We start from the raw sequence: 23,043 nt of genomic DNA, 5'->3' as shown, positions 1-23,043 counted from the left end.
CTTTGTTGCTTGTGATTTTTTTTTGCACAGGTTTGGCCACTTCATGGGATATTGTTGCCAAATTTCCTTCCTAATTTCACCATCTGCAAGTAGGGTGGAGAATATTTGGGTGGGCCTTTTGCTCAAATCCTATAGAAAATGGTTTATTTGGGTTAAGACAGTGATAAAATGTTTGGTTAGAGATCTACCCCATCCCAAAATATAGTTAATATAGTGCAATGATGGAATGAATATTAAAACATGTTTATGTCTGTAATGTAGATGTTCTCTTTGGTTTTAGTCTAGTCCTAGGCAACAAGATTGGTTCCCAACAAGCATGAGATCTCTAGATGTGGAAATATGGTTTGGAGTAATGTTCATAGTGTGTATGCATTTCTTAGTTAGTAATTTTAGTTTGTCTTGTATGTAAACAGAACAGTGCTTTATGCTGGGTCCCAAAATATAGTCCAGCTACTTCAGTATTGTATTCGCTGATTGACAGTAGCTCTCTAGCACTTCCTAGTACTACCTGTGAATTCTAGGGATTGAGGCCAGGAACTTTTTGCATGCAAAGTGTGTGCTCTACCCCATCTTTGCAAACTGTCTGGGAGCTCTGCTAAAAGGCAGTATATCCATCATTTAAATTAACAAATAACAAATAAGATGCCACTGGGCTACAGTGCCCTTGAAAGTAGTTTGTAAATGAAAGTTAGTACAAAATATAGCAGCTAGATTACTAACTGGGCCAAAACATATAGAATGCACCTCACCAATTTTAAAACCATACTGTCTCCTCATTTGTTTCTTAGTCCAAATTTTGGTCTTAACCTTAAAATCCCGAAATGTCTTGGGAATAGACTACCTTAAGAGTAGAACCCATGAGTGGTTCTACAATTTCTAGACTAATTCCAGGAAGCCTGGAAGTCATGCCCTCTGACCTGGAACTATTGTCCTCTATTCAAAGTGTGTATGGATGCCAAGCTATTGTACTCAAAGCAGGTTTTAGCTCCAAACTCTGTTCGAATTGTAGCTCCCATTACATTCTGAACTTTCTGTAGTGTGTTTTCAGGAGTGAAGATTGAGACCTAATTCCAGAATCTGGCTGCGTTAACTAGTTTAAAAATGTGGATTACTACATTGCTTTAAAAAAGGGGGTGGGTGGATTTGGCAATGTGGGATGATAAAGGCTGGTCACACACAAACCTCGTTCACTGTCCTGTGAACATGGGATGCAGACTGTATTCAAGTCTTTAATGGAAAATGCATGACAGACTCATCAGCTGTGCTGATAAGAAGCATGCTTTGTTCACAAGATGCTGAATGTGGTCTAATCCCTGTCTCTCTTTTCCCTTTCTTTGCTCATTGCCCTGCATTCACAGTAACCCATTGAGAGTCTTGGAACTAGTTTAAAGGTCTCATGGGCAGCGCAGTGCTCCATGCTGTGGATGCTGCTGTGTTAGAACAAATGTTCCTTGGTCTTAGCTTTGCGGGTGGAATAATAAGCACAGTAAACAACTGCAAGTGGAGGAACAGAGAGCATTTAGCCTAATGGCAAGAACATGGAAAGGGATAGGCTGAGAACTAGGAAGATTTATTGTTTGTTTTTTGCCTTCAGGACTTGACTGTTGCAATATGCACTCTTGCAGAACGAAACTTCCTGCCTCTTGATCAGGGGAACACAGAGCATCAGTGCTCCAGCATCTGTGTTGGCTCTCTGCAGCATTCAAGGCAGCATCATTCAAAACTCTGGTTTTAATCTCTGAAGCTCTAAGTAGTTGGCAGAACCACAAGCAACTGGGTTTGTGCCCTGGAAAGGCCCCAACTAGGGTGCCCAAGATATTTTAAACTTTAAATCCCTTCTTTTGAATTGATGCAAGGAATCCTACCATAAACAATTATGTGGTTTATATTTTGTCCCCCTGGGTGAGAGCCCATGCTAGCTAGTCCTAGAACAGTTCTTCTGTACAGCTTCCTTGCATGATAATCTGGATCACTAAGGCAGAGCTGGAGAACATGGGCTATAGTGCAGGAAATTTGGTTTGGAATCCTCTTCTTCCAGCTTCCAGTTTAAGTAAAAAAATAGCTAATTCAATTAGAAATGTTTCCCAAAAAACATGTTCTTTGAGCAAATACTCACTTTTTCTAAGCATTGTAGCTTAGATAGGAAGACGGTGTTGAATGTCTAGGGAAAGTGTTCAGACAGGAGTGAACTGGAGGGCTGAGTTTGAGCAGGAGAAGTAGAAGCTGTGAGGATGAAGTCTCCTTGGGTCGCCTTCCAGTCAGGAGGGGAGAGATCTTCCAGAAAGAGAAGACTCCCAAGCCTGTTAGGAGGGGTGTGGGGATCCCCTGGGTCGGTTATACTATTTGGAAATACCTTAGGACTGGGATTGTTAAGAAGTTGGGTAACTGACAAAAAGTGGCTCTTGCTCGTGAACAAAGTTTTAAGCTATGAAGGAAGCTGTGCTGTGTCAAAGTATTTAACTATAACACCTGTCATAACTACATAAAGAAATGAGAGCAAATAACAGAAACTGAGTGAAGATTTTACCACCTATTCTAGAAACCTGAACATCTACCTGAAGCATAACAACTGATTTGCTGTGCATTTACTACTTTGTTTTAATGCCTGTGACATCTTTAGAATTATTGTAATTAATAAGTTAACTGTTTCCTGAACGAGCACAACTCATTGACCCATCTTTGTTTTATCAACTTTGTTTTGTAAATAAAACCTTTCTTATTCATTCAGCTTCTGCGTAAGACTCCAGATCTTCCCTCACACAAGAACCCAAAATGATAACCTGTGGGAATTTATAAATGTAATTATTTCGCGTACCGTGCTGTAGGTTCACTACAGGTTTAATTGGGGGCCGTTAGCGGTGAGATCTGCTACATTTAATTGGACTTAGCAGTAGGTCCGTTACACCTTGATTCAGGGAACAGCACAACTCTGTAAAAAGTTGAAGGCAGTTTTAAATGCAAAATATAAATGAATTTTAATATAGTTTAGAATAAACACCAGAGACACAGGGAGTTTGAAGTAAAAAAAAATTCAGTCCTTATAACCCCAGAGGTAAGTTTGGCAGGGTATAGTCTGGTGAATTAGCTATTGGTACGAGCACACAAGCTCATACCAATAACTAACTTAGTTAGTCTCTAAGGTGCTACTGCAAGGAATTTTTTTATTTTATTTTATTTATTTTATTTTGTTTCGACTTCAATATATAGTTGCGCAGCACCCCAGTCTCCAAGCTGTGTAGGATTCCAAGGGTTCCAGGTACTTGCCCAGGGTCCGCGTTTGCTTTTGGAAATAAGGCACGGCAGAGACTGTGGTGTCTTTATGATATATGTTTTATTCACACGTATATACAACCTGAGCGTACAGTGGAGGGGCTCACATTGCTGCAGCCTTGGATTCAAATAGTCGGCCCACATTGTGCTTGTCTGGCACCCAGGAATTAGAAAGGGTGTCCAGGAATTAGAAGCAGGGTCCAGGCTCCCCACAGACTTGTAACGATATCATATGCCCTTTGCCCTTCTACCTGTTATTTGTCAAGCTTTCTGCGATTTTTATCTTTTTCTTGCAAGAGCAAAAGCATTGCCTGTCAGAACTTTGAAGCTGCAGAGGGGCTTGTGATTTCATAACTGGCGTTCCGAAATAAACACTCTAGAAAAACCTCCTGAGATAAACATTTTCTCTTTGGCCCTGAAAGAAGTATTGAGCAAGTATGGCTAATGCTGGGGATAAGTGCGAAGAGCAAGAGGGGGGAAAGATACTATAGAACACACAATCACATCAGGGTTTCCCCCCCTTTCTCCCATGGAAGGGGGGGGGAGAGAAAACACAAATAGAACATGAATGGGACAAAGTCTTTGAAGTCCTCTACTCAGGCTTTTCTGATTCCTTAAGAAACATCAAAGAAATCCTTCCACTGCCACCCCACTTAACCTTTTGGGGATTGTGACCCCACAGCTAGCACTCAGTGTCTTGTGGCTTTTCAGCTGATGCTTTCAGCTCCGTTGTTCTACTGCAAAAGGTCAGAGAATCAGAGAGAATATCAAGAGACATATCAGTGTATTTGAGGGCAGTTTTCTTTTTTCTTTTGGTTTCTCCTTTGTGTACTATAAAGGGTAATCCTTGAGGACTTTTTTTTTTTTAATGATATTTTATTCAAATTTCAAAAAAAGATTACAAAAATAATAAGAAAATAAAGGAAAAAAAGCAAATAATACAAAATACAGAGTAGGAAAAAAGAAAAAACAGTAAAAAATAAGTCCATCTTTCAATGTCTTGCCTTTCATTCACTTGTTTCCCTGAACTCCTCACACCTCCCTTTTTTGTATTCCATTTCGAGTAGTTGGTTCAGCAAATCCTTTCCCTCTTTGTTTTTATCTTAGTTCTTTATCTTAACATATTATAACCTTATATTTTCATCTATTAACAAATCATTTTTACATACTCCTTTTTAACATTGTTGCTAAAACCGCTTCATTTCATTCCGACATCATTTTAACATTCATTAATTTTGCAGTGTTTCTGTAAATAGTCCTTAAATTTCTTCCAATCTTCTTCCACCGACTCTTCTCCCTGGTCTCGGATTCTGCCAGTCATTTCCGCCAATTCCATATAGTCCATCACTTTCATCTGCCATTCTTCCAGAGTGGGTAAATCTTGTGTCTTCCAATACTTTGCAATAAGTATTCTTGCTGCTGTTGTAGCATACATAAAAAGAGTTCTATCCTTCTTTAACACCAATTGGCCGACCATGCCCAGGAGAAAGGCCTCTGGTTTCTTCAAGAAGGTATATTTAAATACCTTTTTCATTTCATTATATCATCTCCCAGAAAGCCTTAATCCTTGGGCACGTCCACCAGAGGTGAAAAAATGTACCTTCAACCTCCTTACATTTCCAGCATTTATTATCGGGCAAATGATAGATTTTTGCAAGCTTGACTGGTGTCATGTACCACCTGTATATCATTTTCATAATATTCTCTCTTAAGGCATTACATGCCGTGAATTTCATACCTGTGGTCCACAACTGTTCCCAGTCAGCAAACATAATGTTATGTCCAACATCTTGTGCCCATTTAATCATAGCAGATTTCACCGTTTCATCCTGAGTATTCCATTTCAACAGCAAGTTATACATTCTTGAAAGTATCTTGGTTTGGGGATCTAGCAGTTCTGTTTCCAATTTTGATTTTTCCACCTGGACGCCAATTTTTTTATCCAAATTGTAAGCCTCCCTTATTTGATAATAATGAAGCCAATCTCGCACTTTATCTTTTAGTTTCTCAAAACTCTGCAATTTCAGTTTGTCTCCTTCTTGTTCCAGAATTTCCCAATATTTCGGCCATTTGGCCTCCATATTGAGCTTTTTCTGGGCCTTTGCTTCCATCGGTGACAACCACCTTGGGGTTTTATTTTCAAGTAGGTCCTTATATCTTATCCAGACATTAAACAATGCTTTCCTGACAATATGGTTTTTAAATGCTTTGTGTGCTTTAACCTTGTCATACCACAAATATGCATGCCACCCAAAAACGTTATTAAAACCTTCTAAATCCAAAATGTCTGTGTTTTCAAGAAGCAGCCATTCTTTCAACCAGCAGAATGCTGCTGATTCATAATAGAGTTTAAGGTCTGGCAGGGCGAATCCACCTCTTTCCTTTACATCAGTTAATATTTTAAATTTTATTCTGGGCTTCTTGCCCTGCCAGACAAATCTAGAAATGTCTCTCTGCCACTTCTTGAAACAGTCCATTTTGTCCAAAATTTGCAATGATTGAAACAAAAATAACATTCTTGGCAATACATTCATCTTTATAACAGCAATTCGACCTAACAAGGAAAGCTTCAAATTTGACCATATTTCTAGATCCTTTTTCACTTCTGACCAACATTTCTCATAATTGTCTTTAAATAAATTCAAGTTCTTAGCGGTCATGTTAACCCCCAGGTATTTTACTTTCTTAACCAATGTTAAACCTGTCACCTTCTGAAACCTCTCTTTCTCAATCGGTGTTAAGTTTTTCTCAAAAACCTTAATTTTTAACTTGTTCAACTTAAATCCTGCCACATGACCAAATTCTTGAATCAATTCTAATACTCTTTTAGTACTAGATTCTGGCTCCTGTAACGTCAGTACTAAGTCATCTGCAAAAGCTTTCAATTTGTACTGTTTAGCTCCGACCTGTATACCTTTAATCAAACGGTCCCTTCTGATCATATTTAGCAAAACCTCCAGGACCGAAATAAAGAGCAATGGGGAAATTGGGCAGCCTTGTCGTGTCCCTTTCTCTATTTTAAATTCCTCTGTCACCACATTGTTAACAATTAGTTTGGCCTTTTGTTCTGAGTAAATTGCACCTATACCGTTTTCAAAACCTTGACCAACCCCCATCCCCCCATCCCCTGAAGATTTTTCTTCATAAAACTCCAAGAAATATTGTCAAAGGCTTTCTCCGCATCTACAAATATTAAGACTGCTTTAGTATTAATATTCACTTGCAATTTTTCCAAAATATTAATTATATTTCTCGTGTTGTCAGACAAGTGTCTGCCCAGGAGAAAGCCAGCTTGGTCTTTATGTATCTCCTCCACTAATACTTTTTTTAGTCTTTTAGCCAAAATGTCTGCAAAAATTTTGTAATCCACGTTAAGCAGGGATATGGGGCGGTAGTTCTTAAGTTGTGTCTTTTCAGACTCAGTTTTCGGTATAAGTGTAATATAAGCTTCCTTCCACGACTCTGGCGCTTTTCCCCCCTCCAAAATTTCATTACAAACCTCCTTTAGTGGTTGAATTATCCAATCTTTCAGAGATCTATAGTATTTTGAGGTTAAGCCGTCCGGCCCTGGAGATTTGCCCAACTGCATATTCTGGATGGCACCTTCCACCTCCTGTTCTGTGATTTTATAGTTCAACATTAACTTGTTTTCTTGAGAGATTTTTTGTAGTCCATTTGTTTTTAAGAATTGGTCTATATCGAACTCTTTCTGTGGCCCTTGTGTATATAACTGTTTAAAGTACCTCTGGAAACATTTTCTAATTTCCACTGGATTCTGAATATTCTTTCCTTCCACTTCCAAGTTAGTAATGGTGTTAAGTTTTTGTCTTTTTTTCATTTACCAAGCTACAGTTTTCCACATTTATTGGCCGATTCAAATGTCCTTTGTCTCATCTGTTTAATTTTCCATTCTATTTCCTGATTCATCATTTTCATATATTGAACTTGATATAACTTTATTTCTCTCAGAATCTCTTGTGACTTTGGTTTCGCTCTCAGTTTCTTCTCACCCTCTTTTATTTTTTCCAAAATTTTGTCTTTTTTCTCATTTTGAGTTCTCTTCTTTATTGCATTCTGTTGAATTAGAAACCCCCTCATAACTGCTTTGCTTGCGTCCCAGATTACTCTTTTTTCAATGGTAGTGTTCATATTTATCTCAAAATAGTCTCTCAAGGTTTTTTGGGCCTTCTTAGTAACCTCTTCATCTCTAAACAGGGTGTCATTCATCCTCCATCTGAAGGAACCAGTTGGTGTTAGTTTCATCTCCATTTTCACAGCATTATGGTCGGAGCAAGTTTTAGGGCAAATTTCCACTTTTCGAGTCTTAGGAGCCAGTCCTCTAGTTATCCAGATTTGGTCAATTCTTGTCCATGTCATTTTGGCTTCAGAGAAGAAAGTTCCCTCTCTACCCAAGGGATTCTTTGTTCTCCAAATGTCAATTAAGTCCATATTGTCAGTCATCTCAAAAAAGGTTTTTGGTAGTCTGCCATCCTTAGTAACGACCTGTCTCTGTGCCTTGTCCATATATGTGGATACCACTCCATTCATATCTCCCATCATGATAATGTTATAATCCATATAGTCCAGCAATGTCTCATGCAACTTTTTAAAAAATTCCGATTTCCCCTCATTTGGTGCATAAACTCCTACTTTCAGAAATTCCTCTCCTTGTGCTCGAATTTCAATTGCCACATATCTTCCTTGGTCATCTTTAAACATAAATTTCGGTGATAGGCTCTCTTTTGCATAGATCACTACACCTCTTTTTTTTTTTACCTTGTCCAATGAAATAAACTCTTGACCCAATCTTTTATTGATCAATACTTTCCTATGCAGCCTTATCACATGTGTTTCCTGTAGACAAATCAAGTCCAATTGTTCCTTTTTCAATAAATGAAAGACTTTTTTCCTCTTCTCCGGGGAGTTAAAACCATTAATATTCCAGCTTAATAGTTGCAGAGCCATGGCGTGGTTACTTTGCTTTTCCTCCAACTGCACCCAGCAATTGTTCTTGTTCTGTCGGTGGTATCACTTTCTCTAAGTTGTCCAATCCAAATGATAGTGATGATATGTCTAATATTCCTGGTTTTAGTGCTCTTAGCTCTTCTTCAGATTCTTTCTGCAAATCTTCTCCGTGATCTTTCAAAAATCTTTCTTTATCTTCCACTGATCTTATTTTTAACTTTCTTCCTTTGAAAGTAAAAGATAGGCCTTGAGGGAATTCCGACCTGAAAACAATTCTATTACTTCTCAACAGGGTCACCAGGTCTCCGTAGTTAGACCTAAAAATGCAGACTCAATATTTTGTCTCTCTCCTCTTTTGTTCGGAGGGTAATCAAACAGTCTCTCACCCTGTTCTTTCTCCCCCCTCTTCCGAGCCTGAAAGCACTTACTATCTTGATATCTTGCTTCTCTGAATCAAAGTTCCAGAAGTCTGCAAATTCATGCATAAGAAAGTCACTTAGGTTATCTTTCTCAGGTTCAGGTACCGCCCTGATCCTTAAATTTGTCTGTCTTTCCTTCAGTTCAGTCATAGATAACATTGACCTGTGGTCCTCAAGTTGCCTACATATCGGTGGTATCTTTTCCTCTACGGCCAGTGCTTTTTCCTTTGCTTCTTCAGCTGTCTTTCGGGTCAAAGTAGATTCCTGCAGCAATTTCTCAATAGATTCTGTGTTAGAATTCACCTTCTGTCCCAAATTATTGATGCTTGTAGTATTCTGATCAATTATAGTTGATGCTTCAGCTACTTGTTTCCTCAGTTTTTCCAGAGATTCATTAATTTTGCCTAATGCCACAGCTAAAGCATCTTCAGATGCCATTCCTTTTGGATCAACTTGAACAGGTGCTGCCCCTGATGGTGCAGAAGGGCCAGATGCTGATGCTCTTCGCTGCTGCCGAATTTTCCCAGATCTTGTTGTTTTTTCCTGAGGCAAGTTTGCCATAACACTTTATCTGAAGCTCAAGGTCAGTCCCACGGCCGGAGTTTATTTTGCTGTGGAAAATTCCCCTGGCCAATTTGGAGTGGAAAATTCCCTGGCCAGTTGTAACAATTGCAAAGTTCCTCTAGGGGGACACAGTAACAGTCAATTCTTGTTGCATTAAAGTAACTTTTCCAAATCCCCCATTTAACAAAGTAAACAACCGTTTCAATTTCAATTTCAGTTACTTTACAGTTCCTTAAAGTCTGGAGAAGCCAGTCAGAATCAAAAGTATCTCTCTTGCAGAGTTAACTGTCAAAAGGTTACAATGTCCATAAACAGCGCGATTCACAGTACGGCAATCTTATTAGCATTTGACAGCCCGTTCCCAGACATTAAGCAGTGGTCTTTGTTTCTTTTTCCTCTCTTTTTGCAGGCAAAAATACTTCTCCCTCTTCCCTCCCCTCTCCTGCAATTCAGGGAGGTTGATCTTTTGTCTTGATGTTAGGATTTAAGTCCTTTTAAAGCGATTTTCCAGGTCTTAGTTTAAATAGTCTTTGCTTTGATCTGTTTACAAGAAACGGAAGGCGGACTTCCTGTTTACACCTTCCCGTTTTTGGTACCAAATTAGTGCTTTTTCTTCCCTTATTTTCAAATCTTTAAATTCAACCTACTCACGGTAGTTGTTTTGCTGGCCGAATTGTCACAGGAAAAAAGTCAGCGCTCTCCGACAACAGCTGTGCGGCTTCACTCCACGGAAGAAGCAATTGACTCTCAGCACCGCGCCACTCACCCCGTTTCGCTCCGGAGCCCGCAACTGGGTTCCTTTGCAAATTGGGTGGGCGCTGAAGGTGCCCGCCGAGTCCCACGGTCACAGGCTTCACCCGCCTGTGGTTTTTTGAAGGGTCCCCGCTTCGCCGCAGTGGCAAGACCCGATTTCCGTAGAGCTATCTTCCTCCAAGTTAGAGGGAATCCGCCATTGCCGATGGCGCCGACTCCGGAAGTCCAATCCTTGAGGACTTAGATGAAATGCTGAAGGACAGCCCATGCTTGTTCTTGTGGTTTTGAAGGGAAAAAATATCTGTGATATTTAGGCAAGCATATAAGCTAAATTGTGTGTGTGTTTACATGAACTGAATTCTGACATTGTAAATTTAGTTACTTTACAAGTACAGGCAGTGACCATTTTAGGCATGTCCAGTTGATCTCTGGTCACTGATGTGTGGGTCCTTTTGGATCTGGAAGAGGGTGGAATGGGGTTGGGCACACTTATACGCGGGGACTGGGAATGGAACCCGCCTATATTGTTTTTCTTTTGAAAAGGAACCACCCAAGTCTACTTCAGAAATGATCCATAGTAATCAGATTAATTTGTTCGACATCTGCTGAATATCTGAAAATTAGTCTGAGCTGTAGGTTGGGCCTTGGTATATGTTGGTAACTTAATTGCCAGATGCCAGGACCCAGTGAGCTGTGTGGTGTTCCTCAAAGTTACACGCCAGTTTTAGTTGATTAATCTATTAATTGTGTTTGCAAATCTTAATCGGTTTAATTAAAACTAGTTGAGCTTTTTGAATGTCTGTGGTAGCCTTGGGAAAGGAGCAGGGGAGAGAATATGTCAGTCCTGACTCCATATAAACTCATCCCTAAATTTTCATATTTTTCAGTAGTGGTTCTTTTGTGCCAGATTCAAAACTTGGAAGCTTTGATGGTTCTGCACTGGGTATGGAATGTATCACAACAGTGGTATGAATATGTAGTCCCTGCTCTCTGTGATCTTTTGTAGCTATCTGGTGTACCTGAACTATTCAGTTAAAGTATATTATTGGTAGTTCTTAAATATATATTTTTAGCTTTATTTTAGTAAATAAAGTGGAGGAATTTGCTGCACCATTGTCTATACCAGTGTTAGAAGCTCAGAGATATAAGCTACATGCCAGATGACTCCTTCAACCAGGTTGCAGTCACCAAAACGGAATGTCTAGTACTCTTTAGAATACCAAGTTCACATTTTATTAGAGCTATTTGATGTGTTCAGAATTTGGGCTTATCTCATTCAATATTATTACTCCTCTTCTGTCTGTATTTAATATTCACATGGTAGATAGATTGCATGAGTTGACTGCCATAAGCACACACCAGCAGCATTGTTGGAATGAACCAAGGGAGGGAATTCATGGGGCCAAATATCCTGACAGCCGGTTCACATGGTTAGTTCACCACAAGCATGAACAGGTGAAATGAATCTTCATAAATTGATCACGAAGCTTTATTTATGCATAAGTGAATTAGGCCTAATCCCTAACAAGTCACATAGTCAATGAGTATCAGATCTAGTGGTAGCCACTAGTGGTTGCAAAGTTAAGCAATTTGAACATCACCAGGATTGTCTATTTTAACATGTAAATAATAATACACAGCATTTATATGTGCTTTTGGTGCTTAACATATGCTAGATTAGTAATCCTAACAACATGCTGTGAGATGTCAGAATTCTTATCCCCTTGCTGGAGATGGACAGTGAGACTGAGAGAACACTGATTTCTTGTAGGTTGGGGGGGGGGGAATCCTGTATATTTCCAGATGTTGTTGGACTACAACTCCCATCTCTCAGACCTTTCAAAACAAACAATCAGCCAAGGCTGGCAATATTTCGTTGTGCTCTGTGCTGCTGTCCAGGGTCCTGATTGCTTTGCTATCTCATCATTTCAAAGTCCCTGTGCTGACCCAGAAGAAATAGACTTAATTGGGTGGGAAGCAGCCATTGACACAATTTGTGTGTGTGCAAGTCAGCTGTTGCATCAGTTGTGTGTGAAGGCACAGCATGGTGGTCTATTCTAGGAGAAACAACCATGGGAGTGCAACAGTCGCTTATAGGCCCTCTAACCACTTAAAAGTGAATTGTGAGTTGTCTTTGTTTACAGCAGACATGTTTCCCTTAAACTGAAGCTGAAGCAAACTGTGTTTCTTCACACTTTTATTCATTTTTGCATATCTGCTGATTGCCTTAGATATTACCTATTCACAATGCAATTTTTTTTTTAGCTTAGCTTGGTAAATATGAATACCTTTTCTTTCTGGAAGAGAGAGAAATGCATTGTGCTCAATCATAGCCCCATTGCTTTAGGTCAAAAATGTATTCACCATCTGCTATGTAATAACATAGAGCAGTGCTTTTAATCTCTGTTATTTAAATAAGTCTAATAGAACAGGCTATTTTGACAGGAGCAGATTGTCAAATAGGCAATCAAGATGCCTCTGCTGTAATTCCCTCTCCTCTGCCACAGTTAGAACCATGTTTTCCTCTTATTTATTGATTACACTTGTCAATATCCTTCCAGGATACAACTCCTCCTAAGACTGCTTCTAACAGGAGCAGGAAAACACTTGCAGAGAGTCAATGGGCCTTTCCCAGCCGACATATTCTTCCTTGCAGAGATCCCCAAGTCATTCTGGACTCCCCCTTCCGGAGAACCAGCCTCTGCAACTGGAAGAACCTTGGGGGGGGGGTGAGGATTTGCAAGGTCAGCATGTCTAGGAGGGATGAAGCACCCAGCCCCTGCAAACCCCATCGTGGCATTTGCCTTAGCTCTCACTTTGCTTCTAGTTATCCTAAATATATTCATTTGTGAACTGAAGGCATATTTTCTGTTAAAACTTCTTGTAGATACAGTTGTTAAATGCTGTGTATAACTCGCAGATTCTGCTTTAAATGATGAACAATGTCCTCTTTTTCCTTTCTTTTCAGTATTCAGAGGCCAAAAAGCAGTGCTGGTACTTTGAAGGGGTGTATCCTACATATTATATGTAAGTGATCCTCCTTTTCTCTCTGTGTTCATCTGTAGATGTGTGTGTCTGTGTGTTTACAATGTTGGGAGATAGATTTAAGCCATGGGTAGGCAAACTAAGGCCTGGGGACTGGATCCGGCCCAATCACCTTCTAAATCCAGCCTGAGGATGGTCCAGGAATCAGCGTGTTTTTACATGAGTAGAATGTGGCATTTTATTTAAAATGCATCTCTGGGTTATTTGTGGGGCCTGCCTGGTGTTTTTACATGAATAGAATGTGTGCTTTTATTTAAAATGCATCTCTTGTGGGGCATAGGAAGTCGTTCAAATTTTTTTTTCCAAAATGTAGTCTGGCCCCCCACAAGGTCTGAGGGACAGTGGACCGGCCCCTGCTGAAAAAGTTTGCTGACCCCTGTTAAGCTCTTTATATCAGCACTTATTCTAGAGCAGTCATTCCCAATTAGCTAATTACTGAGGACCCCCTACTTTTGATATTTTTGATAACTGTATGGTAGTTACCTGTGCAAAGCAATTTTTTGAAGAAAATGTGGGGTGGCCCCTAAGAAGCAAAGGTATACTTAAAAAAAACAGCCAGACCATAAAATTTGTGATATTACCACAAATTGCCTATCCCCAGCCAGGAGGAAAACACTGTCTCCATTGCTCCATACAACTGAATAATAAAAAAGCAATTGTGTCCCTAACTTGCAAGTGTTCTATATGCAGAAGACTTTTTATATGAGAGTGTTCAAACATGCTATTCCTTATTTGTAATCTGAGATGGTACATTTTAGCAAAACTTTGCAGAAGGTTCTGCTAACTGAAGAATCTTGCACCATGAAGACATAGGCTTCATGGTCAGGGCTTGATAATGTATTGGTGAAGACTGAGTAGAAAACAGCTGGGATTTCATCATGTTGGTAGTAGTAGTAGTAGTAGTAGTAGTAGTAGTAATTTTTATTATTTAGTCCTCCTGTGCCCAAGTTTCATCCCTGGCTTAAAGAGATTAATTAGTTTTTATTCTTGCTGATTATCCAATCAGAACAACCAATTTTTGAATTTATTAGGATTCTGCCATACATATGTTTCCTCCCATCCCAAAATCCAGAAATCTTTTCCAAATTTTATTTTGCCTCCTTCCCCAGATTTTTAATTATCATTTTGGTATTTTCTTTATTGGTGTACAAACCAGCCAGGCTGCCAAACACTGTTAGGGCCTCCAGGACCTTGGGAACACTTTTAAGAGGAGATCTGGTCTTGTTCTGTTGTGTTAGCATCTAATCTATAAACATTGGGTGAATGAGCTGTCATAAGGAAGATTTCCCTCTCGCTTTTGTGCTTCTGTTATGTCTAACCAGTGACATATTGAGATCTGATATTCTCCAACTCATTAAACACATTGTATGCTTGGTCATTGTTCAAAGCCTGTTACTGTATACAAAGAGAAACGAGGTGTTCTTAACATCTTTTCCCCCCTGCAAGTCCATGTGGGAGAGGGAGACATCCCAAGCCTCTGTAGTCCTAATGCATCTTTTCTTGGCTTTGTATTATTTGATTTATGTTCATACTCGAATAGTATCTGCAGGTTTCTTTGTGTTGCTTTCTGAGAACTCTGTATTCCATGAACAGATGCTTTTTAAACTAGCCTAGTGTCAGGGACTCTGGGGCTTGAACTGGCAGCTTATGAACAGGCTGGGATCCAGTCTAGTGTGGCACTGTGTCCTAAGGCTTCAGAGCTCACATCAGGAACAGAAGGGGTTCCTGTGGTTGAAAGAAAATACTAAACTTCTGGATTGACCATAACCTGATTATACTTGCATACAGAACCAGATCTTTGTGTGCATTTGTTTGTTTATTTTCTGGAATAATATCCCTGCAATGCTCACACAGTAATATGGTTTAAGCATTGCTGAAACATTCATTGTTCTCCATCTGTTCCTGTTATTTGTAGTACTAGAACGTCTTAATGCCATTCCACAAATTGTGTGGCAGTGCACCAGCGTTCACAATGAAGAATTTGCTCATGGCAAGGAGCTGCAGCCAATGTTGGCTTTCAGATTTGTGTACCTGTATGATGCATGTCTGTCTAAACGTGCTTCTTTTGTCCCATATGTGCTTCCAGTGTGAAGCAGGCCTCTGCACCAGACTTTGAGTGACGTAAATTGGTCTTGCAAAACACTTCCTAACAACAGGTCAGACCTTAATTCTTAGCGCTCTCTTCCCACAAATTAAAATACATTTGAACTCACCACTAAAGTTGCTCTTGAACATTGTAGTAGAAAGGTAGGATAGAAATGTGAAAAATAAAGTACTAATTCAAAGAAATATTTTATTTCAGATATAACTTTTGGATTTCTTTTCCAGCTCAGCATTATTTTGTTTTTCTCCTGAGTCCTCAGGATGACATCACTTCAGTGCTGCACAGCTTTCCTTTTCACTTACCTTGTTTTCTTTCCTGTTTCTTTGATTTCCCTCCAAAGAAAGTGTTGCTTATGTTAATCTCTTCTTTTACTGCATTTGATTCATGGGCATTTCCTAGCTGCCTTCAATCCTGTTAAAAGGCAGGATATGTTAAACAACCAGCATTGAAGTTTCTTTTTACTTTGACTCCTGGTGAAGAGCTTTGTGAAAATGGGTCCAGTGATCTGCCAGCCATGACTGAGTTCAGCCATCTTTCAATTTTGTGGATTTCCAGTTTTATTTGCTGTTTGGCAGTATATCAAATTAAATAAGGTTTTTCATGCAGGCATTTTGTGACTAGCTGGTATAGTCATTTATAGTACAGTCTGTTAAAATGCATTACAATATACAACTGAATTTTTGCATATTACTAACATTGATCTGATTTTGTAAATATTTCCATTAGTTGTTGTTTCTGGTGTTTTTCACCTTTCAGAGTCTATACCTTTTCATTTTTCTTTGGGTTGACCTGTATTCGCATACAAGTATCTGCTTGATGTTGCAATCGTGTGTGAGAACCACCCCAGAGTTACCTCCTGTTTTAGAAACTACGTATAGGAAATTAATTCAGAGCTGTGGGTGTGTTTCTTTTTATCTCCTGGAGAATCCCAAGTGGAAGACCATGAATATGATTGAAATAAAAATCAGTGGCATCCAGAGCTGAGGACTTCTCTGTATTAGTGACTACAATTGTAGGGCATTAGCAATGTTGGCTTCTTTACAGGCGCAAATTAGCATTGCTCTCGAGTCTCAAGGGAGCATCCTAGCCCAGCTGTGTCTTGTGCAACCATAGCAACACGGTACAGCTACGGTACAGCCTCCAGATGTATAATGTCACAAATGACATTCTTAGATCTCTCTGCATTGGAATTGTTGCATCTTCCACGTCTGTTCTTCAGCTAATGTGTTGACAGCTAAAACCATGAGGCTTGACAGAATCTTAGCCCACTGAGGTTTTCCTTTCCTGTCAATGCCTTATTCTGCCAGGCTGCATCTTTGCTTTGCAATCTCCAAATGTCCTCTTCTTTTTATTCTTATGCAGATGCCGCTCCTATGAAGATTGCTGTGGTTCAAGATGCTGCATAAGAACTTTGTCTATCCAGCGTCTATGGTATTTTTGGTAAGGCTGTGATAACTATTGATAAGTTTACGGTTGCATCTTCTAATTGGATTCTCTAAGGCATGGGTAGGCAAACTAAGGCTCGGGGGCCAGATCCAGCCCAATCGCCTTCTAAATCCAGCCCGCAGATGGTCTGGGAATCAGCATGTTTTTATATGAGTAGAATGTGTCCTTTTATTTAAAATGCATCTCTGGGTTATTTGTGGGCAGAGGAATTCATTCTTTTTCCCCAAAAACAATTTTGTTCGGCCCCCCACAAGGTTTGAGGGACAGTGGACTGGCCCCCTGCTGAAAAAGTTTGCTGACTCCTGCTCTAAGGCTATATCTACACTACAAATTTATATCAGTTTTAATTTGAATGTAATAATAATTGGGTTCCCCTTGAGAATCCTGGGAACTGAGGTTCAGGGCAAGTGTGGTGGGTCTCTGCTGGAGATCCTCAGCAATTACTTTTATCTATAAGCTGCCTTGTGTCCCTGTCAGGGGGAAAGCAAGGTATAAACTAACTAACTAACTAATTAATTAACTACTACTACTACTACTACTCCCTGGAAAAGACCCTGATGTTGGGAAAGATGGAGGGCACAAGGAGAAGGGGACGACAGAGGACGAGATGGTTGGATAGTGTCTTCGAAGCTACAAACATGAGTCTGACTAAACTGCGGGAGGCAGTGGAAGACAGAAGTGCCTGGCGTGCTCTGGTCCATGGGGTCACGAAGAGTCAGACACGACTAAACGACTAAACAACAACAACTACTACTACTACTACTACTGCTACTGCTACTAATAATAACACTTGATGAGGAAAAGTATCGTAGAATGAATAGGCTGATTTATTATTTGAACATATCGTGCACAGGGATGTTTTTGCCAGTAGGGAAGGCAGTGACAGCTAGACAGGAAATAATCTTTTCCTCCCCAGCTGTGGCTCCACACCACCCATTACCTAAAGTAGGTAATCTAAGGTTTCTTTCAGACCCATGTGATCTAGGGGTGTTTTTGATGTCAGTGATCATCATGGGTGGGGGGAGTTAGCTTTTTCTCTCCCCAGGTGTGATGCCCCAAGTGACTTTAGCATAAGGGGTGGGTAAATAATAATAATAATAATAATAATAATAATAATAATATTTATTATTATTATTATTATTATTATTATTATTATTATTATTATTATTATTAAAAAACTTGGATCTGCAATTAACTACTGAGTAAATGTTTAAAGGTAAAGGGACCCTTGACTGTTAGGTCCAGTCGTGACCGACTTGGGTTGCGGCGCTCATCTCGCTTTATTGGCCAAGGAGCCGGCGTACAGCTTCTGGGTCATGTGGCCAGCATGACTAAGCCACTTCTGGCGAACCAGAGCAGTGCACGGAAATGCCGTAAATGTTTAGGGTTTTTACAAATTGTGGAAACTCTGCTTAAATTTGTTCCTTCTCTCCTTCCCCTTTGCTCAGGTTCCTTCTGATGATGGGAGTTTTGTTCTGTTGTGGGGCGGGGTTTTTTATCCGAAGGCGGATGTATCCTCCACCGCTGGTTGATGAAACAACATACAACGTGTCGTATACCCGGCCACCTAACCCCTCTGCAGCAGGTCAGAAATTGCATCCTGCTACTAGTACTGCTATGTGAGACAATAATTATTGGCCACAGACTACTGTTGTGATTGATCTGAGGATAATATAACCAGACTCTTAGCATGCGAGCCTTTATCTAGGCAGACCAGTGAGTAACTTATTCTATAGCCATTGCTGAATGCTGAAAACCAGGAAGTCGGCCAATGTGTTTGGCCAAGTGATCACTTAAAACTGCATTATACTTTATAATTCTCTCCTGCTGGTTTTTCTCTTTCCCTGTGCCTGCTGCTTCCTGTGACAGGAAATATGGAAGAGAACAGCAAGTACTGAACTGTTCCTATGTAACAATTAGAACAAATAGAAATTATTAAGTGGCCCCAAAACATCCTTATTGCTGGATGACGTTAAATTTGGAAAATGACAGAAATGAATTGCATCAGGAGTAAAGATGTACAAGCTCCCCACCCCATCTTTGGCTTGAGTGATCCAGGGTGGGGGGTTTCAAGAATGCCCTCCAAGTATAGGACTGGGAAGGTGAATAGCAAGCTTAGATTTGCACTGGGGTAGGGAGGGGGAGGCTCTGTGGGTCTACTGGGGGGGAATATCAAGGGGGTTAGAGAGTGGAGCAAGCAGGGGTGCACCCATTTTGTGTGTGTGTACATATAATACATATGTATTATAGATAAAGAAAGGGATTTCTTTGAAGTGAACAAGTTGGTTCTGTTGGTGCCTTGAAAATCATCTGTGACTCCTTTCAAATATTAACAACACAGACCAATGCCCGGCATTACTCTTTTGTGTCTCCCACTTTTAGGAGCCCAGCAGCCAGGGATGGCATACTACACAGACCCAGAAGGAGCTATGATGAACCCCATGGCTATGACTTACCACGTCCAACCTAAGTCCCCACAAGTGAACCCAGTTTACCCTCCTCTCCCTTCTTACTGTAATACCCCACCACCACCATACGAGCAGGCAGTGAAATCCTCCACTTAACCTCTCTTCTCTGCAGTGAACTGTGACTTGGGCAGAAGAGAGCAGGCTTGGGAACAGCAGAAGACTTGCTAGTGCTCTGTTGAACTTGCTCTCCTCCTAGTTAGCACTGTTTGGACACTGGTGGATGTGCAGCCCCAGGGGGAATTCTTTTCTGATGTCTTCAAAGCAAGACTGAAAGTTTTATAGTGCTTTTTATTGGAAGCCTATATTTAAATCTCATACACTTAAAAAAATGGTATTTGTGATTTTAAGACATGTATTAACATATTGATGCAGCACAGTATGGTAATAAGCACAAAACAATGTATACCAGCCTAAAAACCTTGGAGTCACTTGTATTTTAAATATGGGAAACCAGGAGCACAGGACAGGAGGTAATAGCAGAAGCAAGTGGTCTTTGTGAGATGAGTGATGTTTGTTAATCAAGGAAGCGACTGGATCATGCCGACTCCAAGGAACTATGGTAAGATAAAGTGTGGGAAATGGTTCCAGGGCGGGAAAAGATCCATCGCCCTGCTTCACTTGAACAAACACTGGGTGGAACAGGATTATAGCAGCTCTGCCTGTGGTCCAACCCTAGCATCTTAAATCTGGCTCCCTTTATTGTTTTTGGGAGGAAAGGAGTGTCTTTCTGCCAAGAACTGAAATTGTGATGTACTGTTGATGGTGTGAATATCATAGCAATTGTGTGGAAGGTAAAAATGTTCAGCGCCAACAATGATAAGCAGAGGTCTAGCAACAAAAAAACTGATTGCCTAGAAAATATTTATTCTCTAAAGAGACTTCATAAAATAAAATGGGTAGTCTTTGAATCAGAGTTTTCCTATTGACTTTGGGCCCCTTTGCATGACATTATTTAGGCGTACACTGAAGATATTCATTGTATGCATCTGAAAATGTGTGACAGATGTGAATGGCACTCAGCAGAGCTCCAGGATTGGTTGCAGTAGCCTGCTGAGTACACACTTGGTGGTTTTGCCTTTCTTTGTGTGATGTGTCAGATGACCCATGGGTAATATTTGGATGTTTAGTATTCTTCCTCCGCATTCCTCATGGGCCTGAGTCTTTCATTTTTAACATGGTAAAGTTGCTTCAAGGTGACTTTTACTCATTGTTTTTGATGTGGTGACTGATTTATTCAAAATGAACTTCATAGGAGATGTAAGAGTTACCAAATACTAGGGAATGATTGCAGTTTTCCAGGATATGATGAAGAAATGATGTAGAAATTAAGACCACTAGAAAACAACAGATTCATTCCATATCATGGTGAGCTTATTATTATTATTTAAAAAAGAATACTGGAATCTTCCATAGTTTCTGCTTGCGATAAATGTCCTTCATTTGTCTTCCATTGTTATGCCCTTCTGGGTTTGGATTACAAAGATTCCACCTGCACTTGCTTCTCAGACTCTTGGTATGTTGTAATTGCAGAGCAGATGAGACCTTGCTGAGGGTGGCCAGGTTGCAGATTTCCCCATTGCTTTGTTTCCGCTCCTGAACTGGGAGGCCAGGCAGTGGCTGTTTCTCCCATATGCGTCACCCACTTTTGTTCACTCTCCTCCTTCACCTGCTGTATCAACCAGGCCCCTCAGGCGACACACCAAAGTATCGGGCAGAGACCCCAGGTGTAGGCACACGCCACAACAATGAACCCCAGTCTTCAGTTTAAGGGAAAGTGGGAATCAGTATGCAATTATGTTTAAGGGACTTGAGAGGTGGGCTTTTCTCTGTCTTAGAAAAATGTCTTACAGTTATTATTGAATGTGATCATAGAATCGTAGAGTTGGAAGGTACTACAAGGGTCATCTAGTCCTACCTCCTGCAATGCAGGAACTTTTTGCCCAACATGGGACTCAAATCCACAACCCTGAGATTAAGAATCTCATGCTCTTCTGACTGAGCTATAATGGGCAATATTATGAAAGCAATATTTAAAACAAACTTTGGTTTTAATATACTCAGAACCTTGAATGAGTTCTAGTGTTGTGCAGTAATCAAACAAATACATTTTGAAGAAATGTCTCACTGACAATTTCATTTCCCAGAAGGTGGAAGAAGCAACAAGGGGGTCATCTATTTTGGACCTGGTCCTCACCAACAGGGAGGAACTGATCAACAAAGTGGAAGCACTTGGAAACTTGGGAGGAAGTGATTATGTCCCCCTGTGTTTCATGATACAAAGGCAAGGGAAAACTGAGTGTAGTTGGACACACACTCTGGACTTTAAGAAGGCCAATTTCGAAAAGCTGAAGGAGCTCCTGGGTTTGATCACATGGTCAGAAATGCTCAAAGAGAAAGGAGTCCAAGCGGGATAGGAATTCTTGTCATCCTGAAAAAAAGTGACAAGTGGGGTGCTGCAGGGTTCTGTCCTGGGCCCGTTGTTCAATGTCTTCATAAATGACTTGGATGAAGGAACTGAGGGGATGCTCATCACATTTCCAGATGACACCAAATTGGGAGGGGTAGCTAATGCCACAGAAGACAGAATCGGGATTCAGAATAACCTTAACATCTTGGAGAACGGGACCCAAACTAACAAAATGAATTTCAATAGGTTCTGCACTTAGGCAGGAAGTACCAGATGCACAGATATAAGATGGGGACACCTGGCTTACTAGCAGTTCATGTGAAAAGGATCTAGGTGGACCACAAGCTTAACATGAGTCAACAGTGTGATGCAGCAGCAGCAGCCAACCCCCCCCCCCAAACTAGTGCTATTTTCAGATGCATCAACAGAAATGTAGTGTCTAGATCAAGAGAAGTAATGGTACCACTCTATTCTTCCTTGGTCAGATCACACCTGAAATACTGTGTCCAGTTCTGGGCACCACAATTTAAGGAGGATGTTGACAAGCTGGAAGGTGTGCAGAGAAGGGCAGCCAAGATGATTAAGGGTCTGGAAACCAAGCCTTATGAGGAATGGTTGAAGGAGCTGGGTATGTGTAGCCTGGAAAAGAGAAGGCTGAGAGGAGATATGATAGCCATCTTCATATGTCTTAAGGGCTGTCGTGTGGACGATGGAGCAAGCTTGTTTTCTCCTGCTCTGGAGGGTAGGACTCGAACCAATGGCCTCAAGTTACTAGAAATAAGATTCTGGCAGTAATCTCATTTCTGACAGTAAGAGCTGTTTGACTGTGGGATGGACTCCCTCAGGAGGTTGTGACTCTCCTTCCATGGAGGTTTTTAAGCAGAGGTTGGATGGCCATCTGACATGGAAGCTTTAGCTGAGATTCCTGCATTGCAGGGGGTTGGACTAGATGATCCTTTGGATCCATTCCAACTCTCTGGTTCTATGAAATTAAAGACTTTTAACAGATTAGATTCTTAGATGTATACCTAGGCTATTTAAGTGTGTACCTACAAATCTAGAAAGTGTGTGTACTGAACGTGTCATTGCAGACACTTCTACAGGAGCATTCACAAAAAAGGCAGAATTGTCTGACACATATAATGTGAAATGGCCCTAAAGCTGTAATCTTAAAGACATAAACTAGGATATGGAGAGGGGTTATTGCTTAGTTTTTGTATCTGTTTTTATTATGTATTTTGTGTTCTCATTTTTATGTTCTGAACCGCCCTGTGATCTTTGCTTGAACAGCGGTATACAAATTTAATAAATAATAATAATAAATAACGTGAACTTTGGGTGATTTGCATCAAAGTAAATTTGTTTAGGTGTGTGCAGTAAATACTAAATTCTAGATTTAATCTCTGTTGTTTTGAAATCAGCTTTCAATGTTACTCAGACTGAACTGGAGTAATGTGTAAGCTTCACCTTTCATTTGCACATGTGGCCCATGCAGATCACTTGAACACACAATGCACAGCTTCTCAGATCGAACCTTTAATTGAAAATGGCTGCTTTATATTACTCCCAACATGTCTTTGATGGATCTAGTAACAGTGCCAA

The 23,043-nt window shown here is 40.3% G+C and overlaps 1 protein-coding gene across 1 annotated transcript in view; it reads left to right on the top strand.

The window, feature by feature from the left end:
- The window catches only part of VOPP1 (VOPP1 WW domain binding protein), a 39,567-nt gene extending 16,789 nt beyond the window's left edge, over positions 1 to 22,778 (top strand). The window contains exons 3-6 of the mRNA XM_083578362.1: positions 12,940 to 12,998; positions 16,483 to 16,560; positions 18,015 to 18,151; positions 18,949 to 22,778. Coding sequence (XP_083434488.1) covers positions 12,940 to 12,998; positions 16,483 to 16,560; positions 18,015 to 18,151; positions 18,949 to 19,130 — 456 coding nt within the window. The 3' untranslated portion in view covers positions 19,131 to 22,778. The remainder of the gene's footprint in view (positions 1 to 12,939; positions 12,999 to 16,482; positions 16,561 to 18,014; positions 18,152 to 18,948) is intronic.
- Positions 22,779 to 23,043: the final 265 nt, after the last annotated feature.

Source organism: Podarcis filfolensis (assembly GCF_964270895.1).
Source record: "Podarcis filfolensis genome assembly, chromosome: 12".
Taxonomy (NCBI): Eukaryota; Metazoa; Chordata; class Lepidosauria; order Squamata; family Lacertidae; genus Podarcis; species Podarcis filfolensis.
This window is presented reverse-complemented; position numbering and strand designations above follow the sequence as displayed.